At 34.3% G+C, this 17730-nt stretch overlaps 2 protein-coding genes across 3 annotated transcripts in view; one reads left to right on the forward strand and one right to left on the reverse strand.

The window, feature by feature from the left end:
• Pgant9 (Polypeptide N-Acetylgalactosaminyltransferase 9) overlaps positions 1-17730 on the forward strand; it is a 97133-nt gene that overhangs the window by 14374 nt on the left and 65029 nt on the right. For both annotated transcript variants that reach the window (XM_064357266.1, XM_064357265.1), the window contains exon 2: positions 11927-11991. The gene's annotated coding sequence lies outside the window, so the exon portion shown is untranslated. The remainder of the gene's footprint in view (positions 1-11926; positions 11992-17730) is intronic.
• LOC107398521 (pupal cuticle protein) lies at positions 12175-15225 on the reverse strand. The gene is made up of 2 exons (XM_064357267.1): positions 14813-15225; positions 12175-12628 (listed from the first exon to the last, which is right to left on the reverse strand). The coding sequence occupies exons 1-2, from the start codon at positions 15156-15158 to the stop codon at positions 12225-12227; spliced, it is 750 nt and encodes a 249-aa protein (XP_064213337.1). The 5' UTR covers positions 15159-15225; the 3' UTR covers positions 12175-12224.

The following is a 17730-nucleotide window of genomic DNA, read 5'->3' on the forward strand; positions in this document are numbered from 1 at the left end:
GCAAAAATTGGTAAAATTTAAGAAAATTCATAACTCAAAAACTATTGGTCGTAATCGTCGGAAAGAAAGCACTTCTATGGTTTCCCATTCTAAGTACTAAAAATGGCGGATGCGTAGTTATCAAGAAAATAACCGATACGCATATAAAATCGTCGTTGTGTCTTCCCGCCTCCGATGATTTATCAGAAATAACGTTATCACAATGTTTTTAAGAAACACTACTATTTTTCTTCTTCTTCTTCGCCTCTATCTTCACTCTTATTTATTTATTTATTATTTTATGTCTCTCGTTTTGTCATTCACTCTTCTCGCCCAAATCCCTCCTCTCCAATTAGGTCGACAATGGCACTCCTGTGCTAAAACCGGCCATTAGCTCCTCTTCTAAGACTCGGCACGTTCATTACCGCAACCTGTGAGGCATTCCGCAAGCTTTCCATTTTCATCTCGCGCCACATTACAGAGCCGTTTACGTGAAGGTAGCAATTGAGTCGTCGCCGCCGTCATCATCATCAGGAGATTTCCTTTGAACAGCCCAGCCACCAAAGGCAATACAATCGCGTTTTCCGTGCTGCAGATGGGCCTTGGGGCGCAGTCACGAACACCCTCCTGTCGTCAAACTCGGCGAAAGTGCAATGCAAACGCAACTTTATGTCGGGCCGAAAACGTGACCACTGTCCCGGCAACAAACCGGCCTTTATTGTCTGTTTATTGCCGCGCAAAACAATCCCGATATTTCTAATTTTATTCCCCAAGTTTTCAATCTCAAACCTCACCGAATAGTTCCGGGGGCTTAATTTGCCACTCGATTGGGCTCGAAGCCCGGAAAGTTTGCCTAAATTGATTCTGAATTGAAATAACAAGGCTGGATGGGCGGGGGCTTATTAAAAATTGATAGTTGGGGAGTGCATGTGTTTGAAGCCGGTGGATTTGTTAATTAAAAATTCACCGAACTCAAGTGTATTAACAAATCTCGCAAATAATAGGGAGATTTCGTCTTTGACGTGAATGCGGACGAGTTGTTTAAGCGCACTTGCAAACATTTGTCTGCCTCGCCATAGTTTAATAATTAAATTAGGGAGCGACGCTTTTAATTACGATTCTCCGGGAGATAATTTAATCAAGATGGAAAAAATTGGGCGCACAATAGCATCGCAAAACTAGTTCCAGTCATCGGCATTAATTATCATTAATGAAGCAACAGGTCGCTGGAACTGGCTCAAGAAGCGATTTTTGTGGTCAGTCACCTCCAAGTATCAGAGTTAATTTCGGGCCCAACGCGTGAAAGATGAGGCCGTTTGTGTCCGTTATGAAGCGATCAGTGGCAATATGTTCCCCCGAAGATAAATCCTCGCCTCTCTTTGGGGACGCAAAGTTGCTTGAATAGGTTAAGAGGCGAAAATTTTCCAAGGAAAACTTTAATTAAAGTCAGCATAGATTTAGTGCCTCCACCTGGAATTTTCTGGTTTTTGTGTTGTGGGAAGAGGAAGCGGAAAACGATAACGTCGGGGAGATATCGCTTTCAGGTCCCCAATCCGAGCGACAACGGCTTTAATGCACTTAATTATGGACTCGGCCATTTCACCAACTGGTAAACTTTACGATTATCGGAAAGTCGTTTGTTATTTCGGAGAGTAGGAGACGTCAAACGGCTTAATTAGATGCCAGCGAGGGCAGATCGATAGTTTCAACAGTTGGCAGGACTGTGACACAAACGCCAAAACCATGCCATTATTTACTGTTCGAAATTTCAAAAGAGCGAGACTAAAAGACGTAGGTTCGAACCCGGGCCGGGCCAATTTTTTTTTCGTAATTAAAGCCACAAAAATGATTGTTTTATACAAAACAGCAAGAACAGTGAAAAAAAGTGACGTGTTTTAAAAACCGAGTCTCTAACTCATAAAATTGGAGTTCAATCCCCGAGCCAGTCAACTTTTTTTTTTACTAAAAATACGCTTTTTATATAAATTTGATGCCAAACATCACGTAACGTCAAAACTATACTATTCTTTACAATTTGAAATTTCAAAACAGCGACTTCAAAGAGTTGAGGTTCGAACCCGGGTCTGGCCAATTTTTTTTTTTGTAATTAAAGCCACAAAAATGATTATTTTATACAAAACAACAAAAACAGTGAAATATAGTGTCGTGTTTTAAAAACCGAGCTGCGAACTCAAAAAGTTGGGGTTCAATCCCCGAGCCAGCCATTTTTTTTTTACTAAGAAAGCGCTTTTTATATAAATTTGATACCAAACATTACTTAACGCCAAAACTATGCTATTTTTTTACAATTTGAAATTTCAAAAGAGCGACTCCAAAAAGTTGAGGTTCGAACCCGGGTCGGGCCAATTTTTTTTTACGTTATTAAATCCATAAAAATTATTATTTTATACAAAACAAGGACAAACAATGAAAAATAATGTCATGCTTTAAAAACCAAGCTGCTAATGCAAAAAATGTGGGTTCGATCTCCGAGCCAGCCAACTTTTTTTGTAAGAAACGTATTCTATTTAAATTCAATGTCATCAAACATCATTTAACACCAAAACTATATGCTATTGTATACAATTCGAAATTTCAAAAAAGCGACTCCAAAACGTTGAGGTTCGAACCCGGGTCGGGCTATTTTTTTTTCATAATAAAAGTCATAAAAATTATTATTTTATACAAAACAAAGACTAGTGTGGAAGATATTAAAAAATCAAATTTTTGGCAGTGTCCCCATACAAATTCTTTCACATTTGCGCATTTTCCGAGAATGTTTAAAAAAATCATATTGAACGTAGTTTAATTGGCCCAGTCGGCAGGTATTAATTTCGTAAAATTTCGTGTTGGAATGGAGTGGTAAATCCGGGTCTGGCCGAGTCCGGATTCCGGGGTGGCGAGAGCCGGGGTTCCGGTAACGAACGCGCGAAAGGCTAACAGTACCTTTGGGAAATTCCCGTTACAATACCTGGCCGTCAGTTGGCACTCTAGCGTCGCTTTTAAGTGGTGTTAGGGCTAGTTTACGGCGCCCTTGTCATTAGACTGAGGAGCGTCCACAGCGTCTCCAATTAGGCCGCAACTTCTTTCTTTCAGTCAGCAGCAGCCAATCTCAACATAACGGCATTCGACGCTGATTGGATTCTTGTAATTGCGGATTACCGCATCGTTTTAACCTCGATGGAAGCAGAGGTGAGGCGAGGAGTGAGATAACCACGACGTTTCCAGCATAATTTCATCACGTACAGCGATGGTCGGACACCATATTATTGGGTGTTTTTGTCGGTGACAAAGGGGAATTGAGATGGGTTATTAATCAGCAGCAAATTGGGGGCAGAGGCACCTTGACTTTTGCAGCTGTGGGTTAGCTTGCAAAAGTTCGATGGTTTGTCAATGTTTCAGAGATTCACCGGCAAGGACGCTGCATTACGGATAGCCTTTCGGAAAAGGTCGCGTGTGACGAAGATTGCGCTTAAAATCAATGAAAAAGTTAAAATATTTCGCAATTTATAGCTAAATATTTTTAAACAAAAATATAGAAAGTAGAAATTTCTTACTCGTGTCTTGTTTTTGTCCAAAAATAGAACCAATTTTCATAACATTCAAATTAAATTACATTCGTTTGATGTAAAATTATTCAGGAATTTCAGATTTATAACTGATTTTTTCCTAAGGCAACTAGTTTTGAATTTCTTTCATAACATATGGAATAATTTGGAATCAAATTTTTATGGTCATAGACCTGACAGGACTATCGATCTGTTAAAACAACAAACATTTATGAAAGGACTATTTTTTGTCATCCTACCGACTGCGTCAAATAAAATAAAATAAAAAAAATAAGTATTTTTATGGTCACAGACTTGAAAGAACTACAAGTAGATCCTCCCAAAACTTCAGAAAAAATATTGACAGAAACGCTAAAAAACAAGTCTCATTTTTTTGTAAAATGAAATTAGTCAAGAATTTGTCACTTTGGAACGATAATGTCAAAATTTAGTCACTTTAGACTTAAAAAATATGAGGAATAAGTTTTTGTCCTACTGACTGCGCCAAATAAAATCTCCACCAAGTAAAAAAATCTGTATTTTTATTGTCATATACCTGACAGAACTATAGTAAATCCTCCCAAAACCTCAGAAAAAATATAGTCATGTCAAAATTAAGTCCATTTCGCCAGCTTTATTTAAAAATACGTGAAATAATTTTTTTAATGTCCTACTGACTGCGCCAGATATAGTCTCCATCGAGTAAAAAATTGGAGAAATTTACTATTCTTTCAGGGATGGACCTGAGAGAACTATAGTAAATCTTTCCAAAACCTCAGAAAAAAATATTGACGCAAACGCAAAAAACATGAGTTCTATTTTTTGTAAAAATTTAATCATTCAAAAATTTATCATCGTGGAGCAATAATGAAAAACTTTGGTCAGTTTCCAAGAGTTTATAAAAAAATACGGGGAATAATTATTTAAGTTCCTACCGACTGCGCCAAATAAAATCTCCATCGAACACAATCTTCTCAAAACTACAAACTAACATAAGAACTCTTATGTTTTTGCAAAATTAATCAATCAAGATTTTGTTGTTTCGCAACTAGTCAATTTTTTTTTAAATTTCTTGTTATCCTACCGACTGGGCCAATTAAAAAAAGGTTTTTGTTGCACTGAAATTTGAAAAGTAAGTCCATTTCGCGGAGCGAGCGCAAAATGCGCATTTCCTGCGTCCCCTCGAGTATTGTCTCTCCTTATTACCATATTTACACAAAAGCGACGTTAACGTTATTATATGATAGTTCTTTGTTACGTCTGTATCCGATAACCATCTGGCCGCTCCGGAATAAATCCAAACTTATTCTTTACACAATACGAGGCACGAAAGAGTAGCAATTAAGTGAAATGATACAATTAATCCAAGTTTCGCTAAAAAAGACGCTTCGTGTGCCGACAACAATAAAAAAATCTCGTAAGCTTCCTTTCTCAAACTTGAAGCCGAATAAATATAGCTCTGGGGGAAGTTTCCGAGGGGGCAATTCAAGACTGGCGTATGTTTATATTCATTTTATTACCCACTCGACACTAAGTGGGGTGGCCATCAAACTTTGGCAATTTAGAAGCAAGTTTCACCGTTCTGTAACCGCTAATTTATTCCACGGACGCCCCGAACGCTTTCCCGGACGGATTATACGTACAAATGGGTTAGAAATGGATATGTTTATGGGCGGGAGACGCCGAAACTGCCTCCAGGAGACGGAACGCTAATCAAGCTAATTGGGCCTACTGACTGCGCCAATTCATTTTTTTAAACTGAATAATCTCGCAATTTATTATTTTATCCACCTCGCAAACGCTTCGTTTTGCGTCCATCGATCCTTCAGGACTCGTAAAAAATAGCGAATTTATAGATCAGAGCCCTAGGTAGGAATCCCATCACGTACACAATCAACAGCAACTTTTATATCCGGAACGCCACTACAACAAAATTTAATATCTATCACAGGAGAAATAAAAACAACTAGTCTTTATCCACATGTTGTGTTTCTAATTTTTTTATTTGAGACCGTTTTGAGGATATCTGTCATGGCGGTGAAAGGTCGCGAAATGAGAGCTGGGACTTGCTATTAGCCAGCGAGAGATTTACAGGAAATGAGCTGTTTTGTTTAGGATTTCGCTCACATTTCTGCCATCGCGACTATTGTTAATTAAGTCGCTTGACTTTATTTGCATGTGATCTAAAAAAAAGTTGGCTGCCTCGGGGATCGATCCCCAGTTTTTTGGGTTACCAACTTGGTTTTTAAAGCACATAATTATTTTTTCATATATTTTTGGGACGTTTATTACGTAAAAAAATGGCCTAATTGTGAACAACAGTTACATAGTTCTGGCGGGGAATATGTTTTTTACTAAAAAAAAAGTTGGCTGTCTCGGGGATCGAACCCAAGTTTTTTGAGTTAGCAGCTTGGTTTGAACAGCACGACACTATTTTTCACTGTTTTTGTTGTTTTGTATAAAATAATTAATTTTATGGCCTTTATTACGTAAAAAAAGGTTGGTCCGACCCGGGTTCAAACCTCAACTTTTTGGAATCGCTATTTTGAAATTTTGAATTTAACACAATAGCATAATTTTGGCGTTGAATGATATCAAAATTTATATGGAAAACGGCTTTTACTAAAAAAAAAGTTGGCTGGCTCGGGGATCGAACCCCAGTTTTTTGAGTTGGCAGCTTGGTAAAAATTTTTAGTAAATTTTTTTTTTATAATTTTTTAAACCACATACATTGAGTTCCTTTGTCGAAGCGATAACTCGCTCCAACGGCCCCATAAACCTAAACCGTTTCTAGTAATTGCAAAATCGTGCCAGATAAACTCGTGTTGAGGGCGCTTCGGTCCCCCGGTGTGTTTAAAATATTGTCGACCATCACGTCCTCGACTTTTTAATGGCTTGTAATGCCTCACGACGATCGATCGATTTTAAATCCATGCACTGTCGCATTAGATAGAAATTCTATATTTGGCTTTCTCGAATTTATAATTTGAAGAGTATTGTGTCCCGACTTTCTGAAAGCTTTCTTCCCGATACACGAACATGTAGATAGACAGAGAATGAGGAGAGATTTTATTTGAATAGTGGCTACGAGCCGAAATGTGACTAGAATAACACTCTCTTGAGGCTTTTTCATCGTCGGGTCAGGGTCGAGGCAAAATTAACCTTCCAGCTCTCATTTAACGGTAAGTTAAGTGAAGACCTTCAATTTCTCATTTGTGTGATGATTTTATGGGTAGACGGGAGAAAGGAAAAAAGTGTCGTTTCACGCGCTTCATTCGGTGTGATTCTCCAGCAGGAAATGTCTTGGTAGTATTTTAGTGCCCTGCAGGATTATAAACTTTATCGAAAGAACAATAGAGAATGACGGCGACGGCGTTATTTATTAAGCTGCAGGACTGCCAAGTCGTCATAACCTGGACGCTCGGATACAATTACACTTTGTTGGGGTTTATTACTTTTGCAGGAAAATTCCTGCGGAAAAGTTCTTCAAAAGGCAAACAGCCATTGCATTTTAAACAAATTTTTAGCTTTCTTTTTCACTTTTTATGAACAGTATCAATGAATTTTTCTTTACTTAGTAGCTAACATTTAAACGGTTTTCAACCTACAGTTAGAGCCACTTTTGTAAAATTTTAAATACGAACAGGAAAAAAATATACAAATTGATGACGGACGGGACACAAAAAAGACTTGACATTTAATTGTTTAAAATCCTGTTAATTTAATTGGCAATAATTCCAACATTTATTTTTCATGTAAAAGGTCAAACTTGCTAAAACTTTTGTATGAAGGAACACAAGAACAGAAAGATAAAGTTCTTTGTGTTTTTAATAACGCTTTAATTATTTAATATTTGTGTCAAATTTTTGTAGGTTGTATTTTTTATTTGCCCTGAAGTACCAGAATTTCGATTTTCCATTGAAGAAACCGGTATTTTTTTCAATTGGCGCAGTCGGTAGGCTGTAAAAAATTTTTTTTTCTTGCCAAGGTGTCCAATTCTGACCGTGATTTGTGTCGTAAAAATTTCCACAATCGTAACTTTCTGAGGATCTTAACAATAATATACAGGGTGTTCTGTCTAAACCCCTCATTAGAAGTAGTAAACGTTGGTCTAAAAACCTGTTTACTTCAGAACTTGACATTTTGACATAATTTTTTGAATTATTGGCTTGCGTTTTAAGAAATTTTACGTAATAATTGAGTTTCGGTTGCTTAAACGCTTAGAAATGTTAAATTTTTGGTCATTTTCGACCAAATTTGATAATTTTTTGTTCTAGTTTAATAAAAACAGATAGAAAAATTAGATTTTTGGTTTAAAAACGTGCTTAAATTCCGAGAACTTGCAAAAATAATGACATTTTTGACATAATTCTGTGATTTATTGGCTTGCTTTTTAAGAAAATTTGCATAATAATTGAGTTTTTGCTGAATAAACGCTTAGAAAAGGTAAATTTGTGGTCATTTTTCACCAAATTTGGTAATTTTTTGTTATTTTTGACATGATTTTTAAAAAGTTTTTCAAAAAGCATACAGCAAACAGGTTGAACCGTATCAATGTTAGAGCCACATTTGTAAAATTTTAAATACGAGCAGGAAAAAAATACAAATTGATGACGGACGGGACACAAAAAACTTCATTTTATTGTTAAAAATTCTGTTAATTTAATTGGCAATAATTCCAAATAATATTTTTTATGTAAAAGGTAAAACTTGCTAACACTTTTGTATGAAGGAACACAAGAACAGAAAGGTAAAGTCCTTTGTGCAATTATTTAATTTTTTATAGAGCTTTAATTTTTTAATATTTGCACCAAATTTTTAGACGGTGTATTTTTTATTTGCTTCAAAGTTTCGGTATTTTTTTTAATTGATAAAAATAATAATTGGCGCAGTCGGTAGGGCGTGAAAAATCTATTCGCTTCAGGCAAGGTGTCCGATTCTGTTGTAATTGTGTGAGTCCTTTTGGCTCATTGAATAATAATCAGCGGAGCGGTTTTAGTTGCAATAGCCCAAAAGAGCCTTCGATAATCACTAGCTTTGAAGCTTTGAAAGTTGTAAGTTGTGCGGTCTGTTGTATCAAGAGAAGTCCCGACGTTAAATGAACCGCATGAAGTTGCGACATAAGTTGGTGAAGTTGGCTGAAGAGACCGCACGATATATTTACATAAGTAGGATTCCTGTGCTTCCCCGGAACAAAATCCGGTTAATAAAGCCGGATTTCGCATGTAAAGTGCCGATTTATTATCGAAAGGACGTTTATTTCGTCTTAATACCCTCGAGGACCATTAATATCGCGGAATCAGGACGTCATAAATAACATGAGTGGAGGGGGCATTTTTCCCCCGGAATAATCCGGGTGAAAGCCGTTTAATTCCAATCGCACACATTAATCGATACAATTATTAAAACGCGCCCGCGTTGCGTTTCTTTATTCATCTGAAAATCGTTACGGAAACGGCATTAAATTGTTTCGCACATCCAGTGTGTAATTTATCATGGGACAGTCCGTTTGTGTCAACTTTATGACAAATTGTATGCCGGGACGTGATGACATCTCATCGTCGTACTTTTCAGGAAATAAGCCCTTTTCAGAGGCAATTTCAGGACAGGGGAAGATGGACGGGATTATTGGGATTTGCATTACTTACTCAATGAGTCGGGATGATGGCGAGTTAGTTAATAGGACGGACGGAACAAGCGCTAAATCACTTCGATGAGAAATTGGAACGAATTGCACACACGGGTGAAAGGGGAATCCCAAGGAGGACGAAATGTTTTATACGCTGGAATTAATTATTACGAACCACAGGCATTCCAATTGTTCTCACCGCAGACATTCTATTTAATCAAATTTTAATTTCATTATTGTTACATCGACACAATCTCACGCATTTTTGTCACATGCCAGGTGAATGAAACCATTTACTTAAAAAAAATCCGCAAAAGTTTCGCTTAATATTTTGTTAGAGAAAAATCATCATATTTTAAAAATTTCTTCTCTGTATAGAAAAACACGAAACAAGCTCTAAGTTTATAGTTTTCGCTAATAATTTTTTTGACTTATCTAGTTTTTTAACGACTGCTCTTCTTAAAAATTTTAAAACAAAAATCAAACAGACAAGGTGCACTTTATTTTGTTTTTTATTACTGTCAACGTTTTGTATTATTTGGGCTTCCTCAGGGCAATACATATTTTTTAAGCATTTTTTCTTAATTTTTTACTGTTCTGAAGAATTCTCCGCTTTTGGGACTATTTTTTTAGAAACATTTTAACCAAATAAAATTAACCTACCGACTGCGCCAATTACGAATTTTATTAGCTAAACAATTGAAAAGTAGTGTAATTTAAAAAAAAATCAGGATAAAATTTTTGCACAGTAATAATTTATTTGACTTATCTTGTTTTTTAACAACAAAATTGACTATTTTAAAACAAAAATCAAACAGACAAGGTGCACTTTAGTTTGTTTTTTTATTGCTACCAACGTTTTGTCATTTTTTAGGCTTTCTCAGGGCAATACGTATTTTTTATGCATTATTTCTTAATTATTTATTCTGAAGAATTCTTCGCTTTTTTGACTATTTTTTTGGAAATATTTTAACCAAATAATATGAGCACTCAAAATATTTTTGACGACCTACCGACTGCGCCAATTAAGAATTTTATTAGCTAAATAAATGAAAAGTAGTGTAATTTAAAAAAAATCAGTATAAAATTTTTGCACAGTAATAATTTATTTGACTTATCTTGTTTTTTAACAACAAAATTGTCTATTTTAAAACAAAAATCAAACAGACAAGGTGCACTTTAGTTTTTTATTGCTACCAACGTTTTGTCATTTTTTGGGCTTTCTCAGAGCAGTACGTATTTTTTTATGCATTATTTCTTAATTATTTTTTCTGAAGAATTCTTCGCTTTCCTGACTATTTTTTTGGAAATATTTTAACCAAATAATATGAACACTAAAAATATTTTTGACGACCTACCGACTGCGCCAATTAAGAATTTTATTACCTAAAAAATTTGAAAAGTGCTTTAATAATCAATTTTATGGCTTTAGTTACGTAAAAAAAATTGGTCCGACCCGGGATTGAACCTCAACTTTTTGGAGTCACTTTTTTGAAATTGTGAATCATAAACAATTGCATAGTTTTCACGGAGAATATGTTTTTTACTAAAAAAAAAGATAACTGACTCGGGGATCGAACCCTAGTTTTTTAAGTTAGTAGCTTGGTTTGAACAGGACGACACTGTCTTTCACTGTGTTTGTTGTTAAAAACAAAATTGGCCCGATCCGGGTTCGAACCTCATAGTTTTTAAGCATTATTTCTCAATTATTTACTGTTCTGAAGAATTCTTCGCTTTTGGACTATTTTTTTCAGAAATATTTTAACGAAATAAAATTAACCTACCGACTGCGCCAATTCAGAATTTTATTAGCTAAATAATTGAAAAGTGGTGTTATTTAATAAAAAATTCAGTAGAAAATTTTTGCACTGTGATAATTTATTTGACTTATCTTGTTTTTTAACAACAAAATTGACTATTTTAAACCAAAAATGAAACAGACAAGGTGCACTTTAGTTTTTTATTGCTACCAACGTTTTGTCATTTTTTGGGCTTTCTCAGAGCAATACGTATTTTTTTATGCATTATTTCTTAATTATTTATTCTTCGCTTTTCTGACTATTTTTTTGGAAATATTTTAATCAAATAATATGAGCACTAAAATTTTTTGACGATCTACCGACTGCGCCAATTAAGAATTTTATTACCTAAAAAATTTGAAAATTGGTTTAATAATTAATTTTATGGCTTTAATTACGCAAAAAAAATTGGTCCGACCCGGGATTGAACCTCAACTTTTTGGAGTCACTCTGTTAAAATTTTGAATCATAAATAATTGCATAGTTCTGACGGAGAAAAGATAACTGGCTTGGGGATCGAACCCTACTTTTTTGAGTTAGTAGCTTGGTTTGACACTGTTTTTCACTGTGTTTGTTGTTTTGTATAAAATCAATTTTCTGGCTTTTATTACGTAAAAACAAAATTGGCCCGATCCGGGCTCGAACTTATATTTTTTTTATTTATTTTTTTTTCTAATTTTTTTAATCATTATTTCTTAATTATTTATTGTTCTGAAGAATTCTTCGCTTTTAGGACTATTTTAAATTAACCTACCGACTGCGCCAATTAGAATTTTATTAGCTAAATAATTGAAAAGTGGTTAAATTTAAAAAAAATTCAGTAGAGAATTTTTGCACGTTTTTCGCGTTCATATTTGCCTCAGATTTGGCATAAATCGCAATCTCGCCTTTACGACTCACTTCATATGTATCCGATTTTTATAGCGTGTAAAAGACACAATTCGATTTTTATGTTTGTTATTTTGTTCCAGCACATATCAAGCTTCCGTGATAACAATGGCAAACCGAAGGGCTTGACTGCAAAAACCCTCCAACGGTGAGTAAATATTTCTAAGACTTGAACGGAAACTTATGCAAATCTGGAGTGATATTTCCGGTGTTTGATGAGTGTGTTAGGAATTTTTTCATTGCGAGTGATTAGCATTTAATGGCTCAGGTGTAATCACGGTTTCACTTCCGACTCACCAAAGATTTCTTTTGTGCGTAATAATACATTTGCGAAAGCAACAACTTAAATAAAATATTTTATTCAACTAAAAAATAACACGCTTAATACTCGGCGTGTTTCTCTTGATGGTGGACAAACAGGTGTCTCGCCCTCTCGGCATACACCTCCGGCGTGTCAAAGGGGGCGCCGTCTGGGGCTATCACTGGCACATAATGCGAGTAACCCCCGGCATACTTCACCCCAATTTTGGCCAAATGGTGGGCTAGGAGGTGCTGTTGGCGCGCCTCACGCACCTCGGGGGTGTCCACCGGGACCCCTTTTTTCGTGATAACAGGGATGTGATAAGGGCCGTCGTGGTAGCTGGGGTATTGCTCCTCGTCGTCGTCTTCGTGGACGGAGGCGTGGGCGAGGAGGTGCTGGAAACGGGCCGCTTGCACTTCCGGGGTTTCCTCCGGGTAATGGCGGGCCGAGCGGCGGGCGCGGGCGTGGTGGAAGTCCGGGATATCTTCAATTAATTACAATTAACTTGTACTCGGCTGTTAAGTATCGAAACGCTATTTGGCGTGATAACAGCTATCAGGGACGGTATTTGAGTTATGAAGGTTGATAGTGTTATCACTTGGTTTATGTGGGTTGTACGTTATTAGCATTGAATATCTACTTTTATTGCCTTGTAGTAATTACGTGTAATTGGTAAAAATTAATCGTTTTCTTGTTGTTTTTGTAAAAAAATTTTTCGGTGATTACTACTGACTGCGCCAATTTTTGACTAGATTTAGTTGCAATCTCGAAATAAAGACTATTATTGACTTTTAAATGTTAGAAAAGTATTTTTTCACGAAAGGCGTAAATACTAACTCCCTGATTCAACTAAAATTATTTTCAAGTGTACAGGGCGTTTCCGAAATTAGCTACAATATACAGAGTGAGTCTAAACTAGGAATAAAATTCGTAGTTCTTTTATTTTTCAAAAATAAAAATGCAAAAACAATTTTAATTGGACTCAAATTTGATGTAACTGGATCAGTCATGGCGGCCAATATGGCGGCACCATAGTTTTATTTATTTTTACTTTAAAATAATTAGCACATTTGTAAGGACGTCTTATTATCTTCAAAAGAATAAATGATGACATATAAGAAACGATCTATTATTACCCTTGAGTCACTCGAAATTTATAAACTGAATAATAACAAGAATAAAATATTATTAAATCATGCAAATAACTTCGAAGTGTTCAATTTAATAAAAAGTTTCAACTGAGTTTTGTTTTTATTTTGTCCTTTTTTTTCCTCTAGTCAAAACTGGTTGTATATTATTTTTAAAATAATTTTATACATTTCAAATCATTTTAACTGTAGTACAGTGAAACCCCCTCAATAGACTTTCCACCAAATAACGGACACCTCTTCACAACGGACATTTTTATATGAACGTACAAAACCTTTATTTAAATTTCCACCTCCCATTAGTGGACACCTCTCCAGAACGGACAATTTACGATTCCCCATCGGTGTCCGTTGTTGAGAGGTTTTACTGTATTTACGAATTCATTATTCGTTTAGTTAGTGTTTATGCAATGTTTATTATTTAATGAACTTAAGATTTATTGACTTTATTGAAGTCAATTTATTAATTTACAATAAATATACCTTAACTTCTTGTAAGCCTGAAGATGGCTACATGGTGACCGAAACATGTAGCAAATAAAAAAAACATGAGAGGACGTACCAAAACATTTGTGTTATTTTTCATTCATTTTTTTTTAATTTAAGAAACTTCTTAATTTTTTTAAGTTCGTAACAATTACACAGATTTAAGTTTGAAATTTGTTTTTTAAAGTGCTGAAAGTCCCACTTTTAGTTTTTGTGGAATATTTTTTTAAATCATGTTTTTGGCAGAAACTAAGTCTGAAATAATGTACGTGTTTTTTAATAATTCTAATAACGACCGAAATTGGTTCCGTTTTTTAATTTATTATCATCCTGTCGCTGAATGTGCATAAATTCCTGTCAGAATATCAAATAGATTTCGTGTTCATTTGTGTATTAATTTTATTATTCCAAATATAATTATTAATGTCTATAAATATCAAGCGACCTGAATACTGTAATAATGACTGAATGCTACAACTAAAAGCACATTAATTACGATAATTGTTTTAGTCTAGAAAACCTAATTTACGACCAAACATTAACATCCGTCGATATACCGAAAGTCATCATTTTATTATTCGAATGTCTCGAACAATTAATTGTGCTTAATTTTCAGTGGCGTCGAAATCTTTGTTACGAAATGAATAATGAATGAAATGATTGCACAAATTAAGCCAAATTAGTGCAGAATTAAATCAACTTTCCTCGGAAAGCAGATTCTACGTTTTGTGCAATCGCATTAATTAAACAAATGAGCACATTAAAATACTTTTAACAGATTCACTCTGTATACTTGCATTATTTTTCACCCCGGAAAGCGGAACCAAGCGTTTTTCTGTAAAGTACATACATTGTTTTTTGAGAATTTTTTTCTTTTTTTAATTTGTATTTGGTTTAGGAAAAATTACTATAGTTGAAAATTTTAGAGAAAAATATTTTCTTTGAACTCAAAAACAAAACAAATAGAAATTAGAAAAAAAATTATTTGAGAATTAGTTCTAACAATTAGTTTTGATGTAAAACTAGATAATTACCAGAGGAATAGCTGGCAAAGGCGAAGTGCTGGTGCTCTGGCTCCCCATAAACGACATGGTTCTCGTAATGGGCTGGTTGGTAGTACCTTTGCTGGTACTGCTGTTGTTGGTACTGTTCTTGCTGGTACTGCGTCTGTTGGTTTTTGGCCACTTTGTACTCTTTGTATTTCCCCGTTGAGGGTTTTTTCGCTGCTAGAATTTTGGCCCTTTTGTAAGCTTCAAAATGTGCAGCTTTGGCGGCTTGCACTTCCGGCGTATCAACCGGAACTCCGTTCTCAATCACCGGAACATAATTCTGGGCCTCAACCGCGCACAAAACACAAAATACTAGGAATTGAATCTTCATTTCGGCTCAACCTCCTTGGACAGCGATTCCAGGACTGTTGAAACGGCCGGTGTGCCATAAAACGGAACCGTTTCAATTTATATACAAAGCCTCCGGAATTGAATAAAGAGGTCATCCGTGAAGTCTTAATTAATTTCGGTTTTATTACCCAAAAAATATTCGTTCGTTACGTATGTGCGTATGGTAATCGGGAAGGTGAGCCTTTCACGAAGTGTTGAGTAATCTAGGCCTTTGTTTTTCAAGCTTCCGGGGGTCACAAAGGACCGCTCTTGATTAATAGGCCGGGTGTTATCCTTTAATTTGGTAATCTTATTGGTTTAAGCGGCATTGTCGGCAGGATTACAACAGCTTAATCATGTCTTGCTTGATGAGATCGAGTGCAGGCATTAGGGGATGTGGACTGATTTTCATTAGGGGTGGAAAAACACCACAGGGGAGTTTGGTTGAAACGCAACATTTCTGCATTTAATAAGCAAAAAGTGTGAGAACGAAGAAAGCAAAAACAATGGAAATAATTTAAAAAGCGAATGTGTGGCTCGTATTAATTTCATACTTTACAACAATGAGCAAAATTGTCCTGAAATGCTAAAAGAATACCTTGTCTTTTCGTAAAATTCAAGAAGAAATGCGAGAAGAATGAAGTGTTAGGTTTAGACTTTTTTAGAAGAAATGATGATAATATAATAATATTATAGTTTCAAAAATAAAAAATGAAGAAATTATCGGCAAATTATTAAAAATGGATAAGAAAAAATAGATTGTATTAGAACGTGTGAAGATAAAATAAGGAATAATGAAGAAATTATAGAGAAGAAAATCTTCACAAAATGAAGACGAAAACTGAAGAATATAATATTCTGTATACATTGAAAAATGAAGAAACTTAAAGTAGAAGTGGGATGAAATGTAATTGTGATGAAATTAAAGTTTAAGATTACTGAAATGGAAGACATAATAAAAAATGAAGGATGTTTAAGGCTAGCAACGGAAGAAATGAAAACAATTTTAAATTTTCGTAAAATGAAGAAAATAAAAAGGCAAATTGGGCGGATTCTATTTTCGGGGGGTTTAAATTTTTTGATTTTTTGTGAGTAAATTGCAGCAAAATTTACTTTTGTTTTCGAAGGTTTTAAGAAGAAAAGCGAAAAGAATGAAGAATTTGAGAAGATATTGAAGAAAAGTCTAAATTTTAGTTAAATTTTATTCTAAAATTTGGTTTACTTACTGTTTGTGAAATTAAAAAAGAAATAGTTACTGGCGAATTAGAAGAATTATTGAAGATGGAAAGGAAGATAGGTAGATTCATAGAGATGAAATTAATTGTTTTCAATATTTTTACATTTAATAAGCAAAAAGTGTGAGAACGAAGAAAGTAAAAACAATGGAAAAAATTTAAAAAGCGAAAGTGTGGCTCGTATTAATTTCATACTTTACAACAATGAGCAAAATTGTCCTGAAATGCTAAAAGAATATCTTGTCTTTTCGTAAAATTCAAGAAGAAAAGCGAAAAGAATGAAGTGTTAGGTTTAGACTTTTTTAGAAGAAATGATGATAATATAATAATAATTGAGAAAAGTCTGATAAGTCGGTTGTCTTACTTATAGTTTCTTAAATAAAAAATGAAGAAATTATCGGCAAATTATTAAAAATGGATAAGAAAAAATAGATTGTATTAGAACGTGTGAAGATAAAATAAGGAATAATGAAGAAATTATAGAGAAGAAAATCTTCACAAAATGGAGACGAAAACTGAAGAATATAATATTTTGTATACATTGAAAACTGAAGAAACTGAAAGTAGAAATGGGAAGAAATGGTAATTGTGATGAAATTAAAGATTAAAATTACTGGAATGGAAGAAATAATAAAAAATGAAGTATGTTTAAGGCTAGCAACGAAAGAAATGAAAACAATTTTAAATTTTCGTAAAAATGAAGAAAATAAAATAGCAAATTGGGCGGATTCTATTTTCGGGGGTTTAAATTTTTTGATTTTTTGTGAGTAAATTGCAGCAAAATTTACCTTTGTTTTCGAAGGTTTTAAGAAAAAAAGCGAAAAGAATGAAGAATTTGAGAAGATATTGAAGAAAAGTCTAAATTTTAGTTAAATTTTATTCTAAAATTTGGTTTACTTACTGTTTGTGAAATTAAAAAAGAAATAGTTACTGGCGAATTAGAAGAATTATTGAAGATGGAAAGGAAGATAGGTAGATTTATAGAGATGAAATTAATTGTTTTCAATATTTTTACATTTAATAAGCAAAAAGTGTGAGAACGAAGAAAGTAAAAACAATGGAAAAAATTTAAAAAGCGAAAGTGTGGCTCGTATTAATTTCATACTTTACAACAATGAGCAAAATTGTCCTGAAATGCTAAATGAATACCTTGTCTTTTCGTAAAATTCAAGAAGAAAAGCGAAAAGAATGAAGTGTTAGGTTTAGACTTTTTTAGAAGAAATGATGATAATATAATAATAATTGAGAAAAGTCTGATAACTCGGTTGTCTTACTTATAGTTTCTTAAATAAAAAATGAAATTATCGGCAAATTATTAAAAATGGATAAGAAAAAATA

Source organism: Tribolium castaneum, chromosome 6, assembly GCF_031307605.1.
Source record: "Tribolium castaneum strain GA2 chromosome 6, icTriCast1.1, whole genome shotgun sequence".
Taxonomy (NCBI): domain Eukaryota; kingdom Metazoa; phylum Arthropoda; class Insecta; order Coleoptera; family Tenebrionidae; genus Tribolium; species Tribolium castaneum.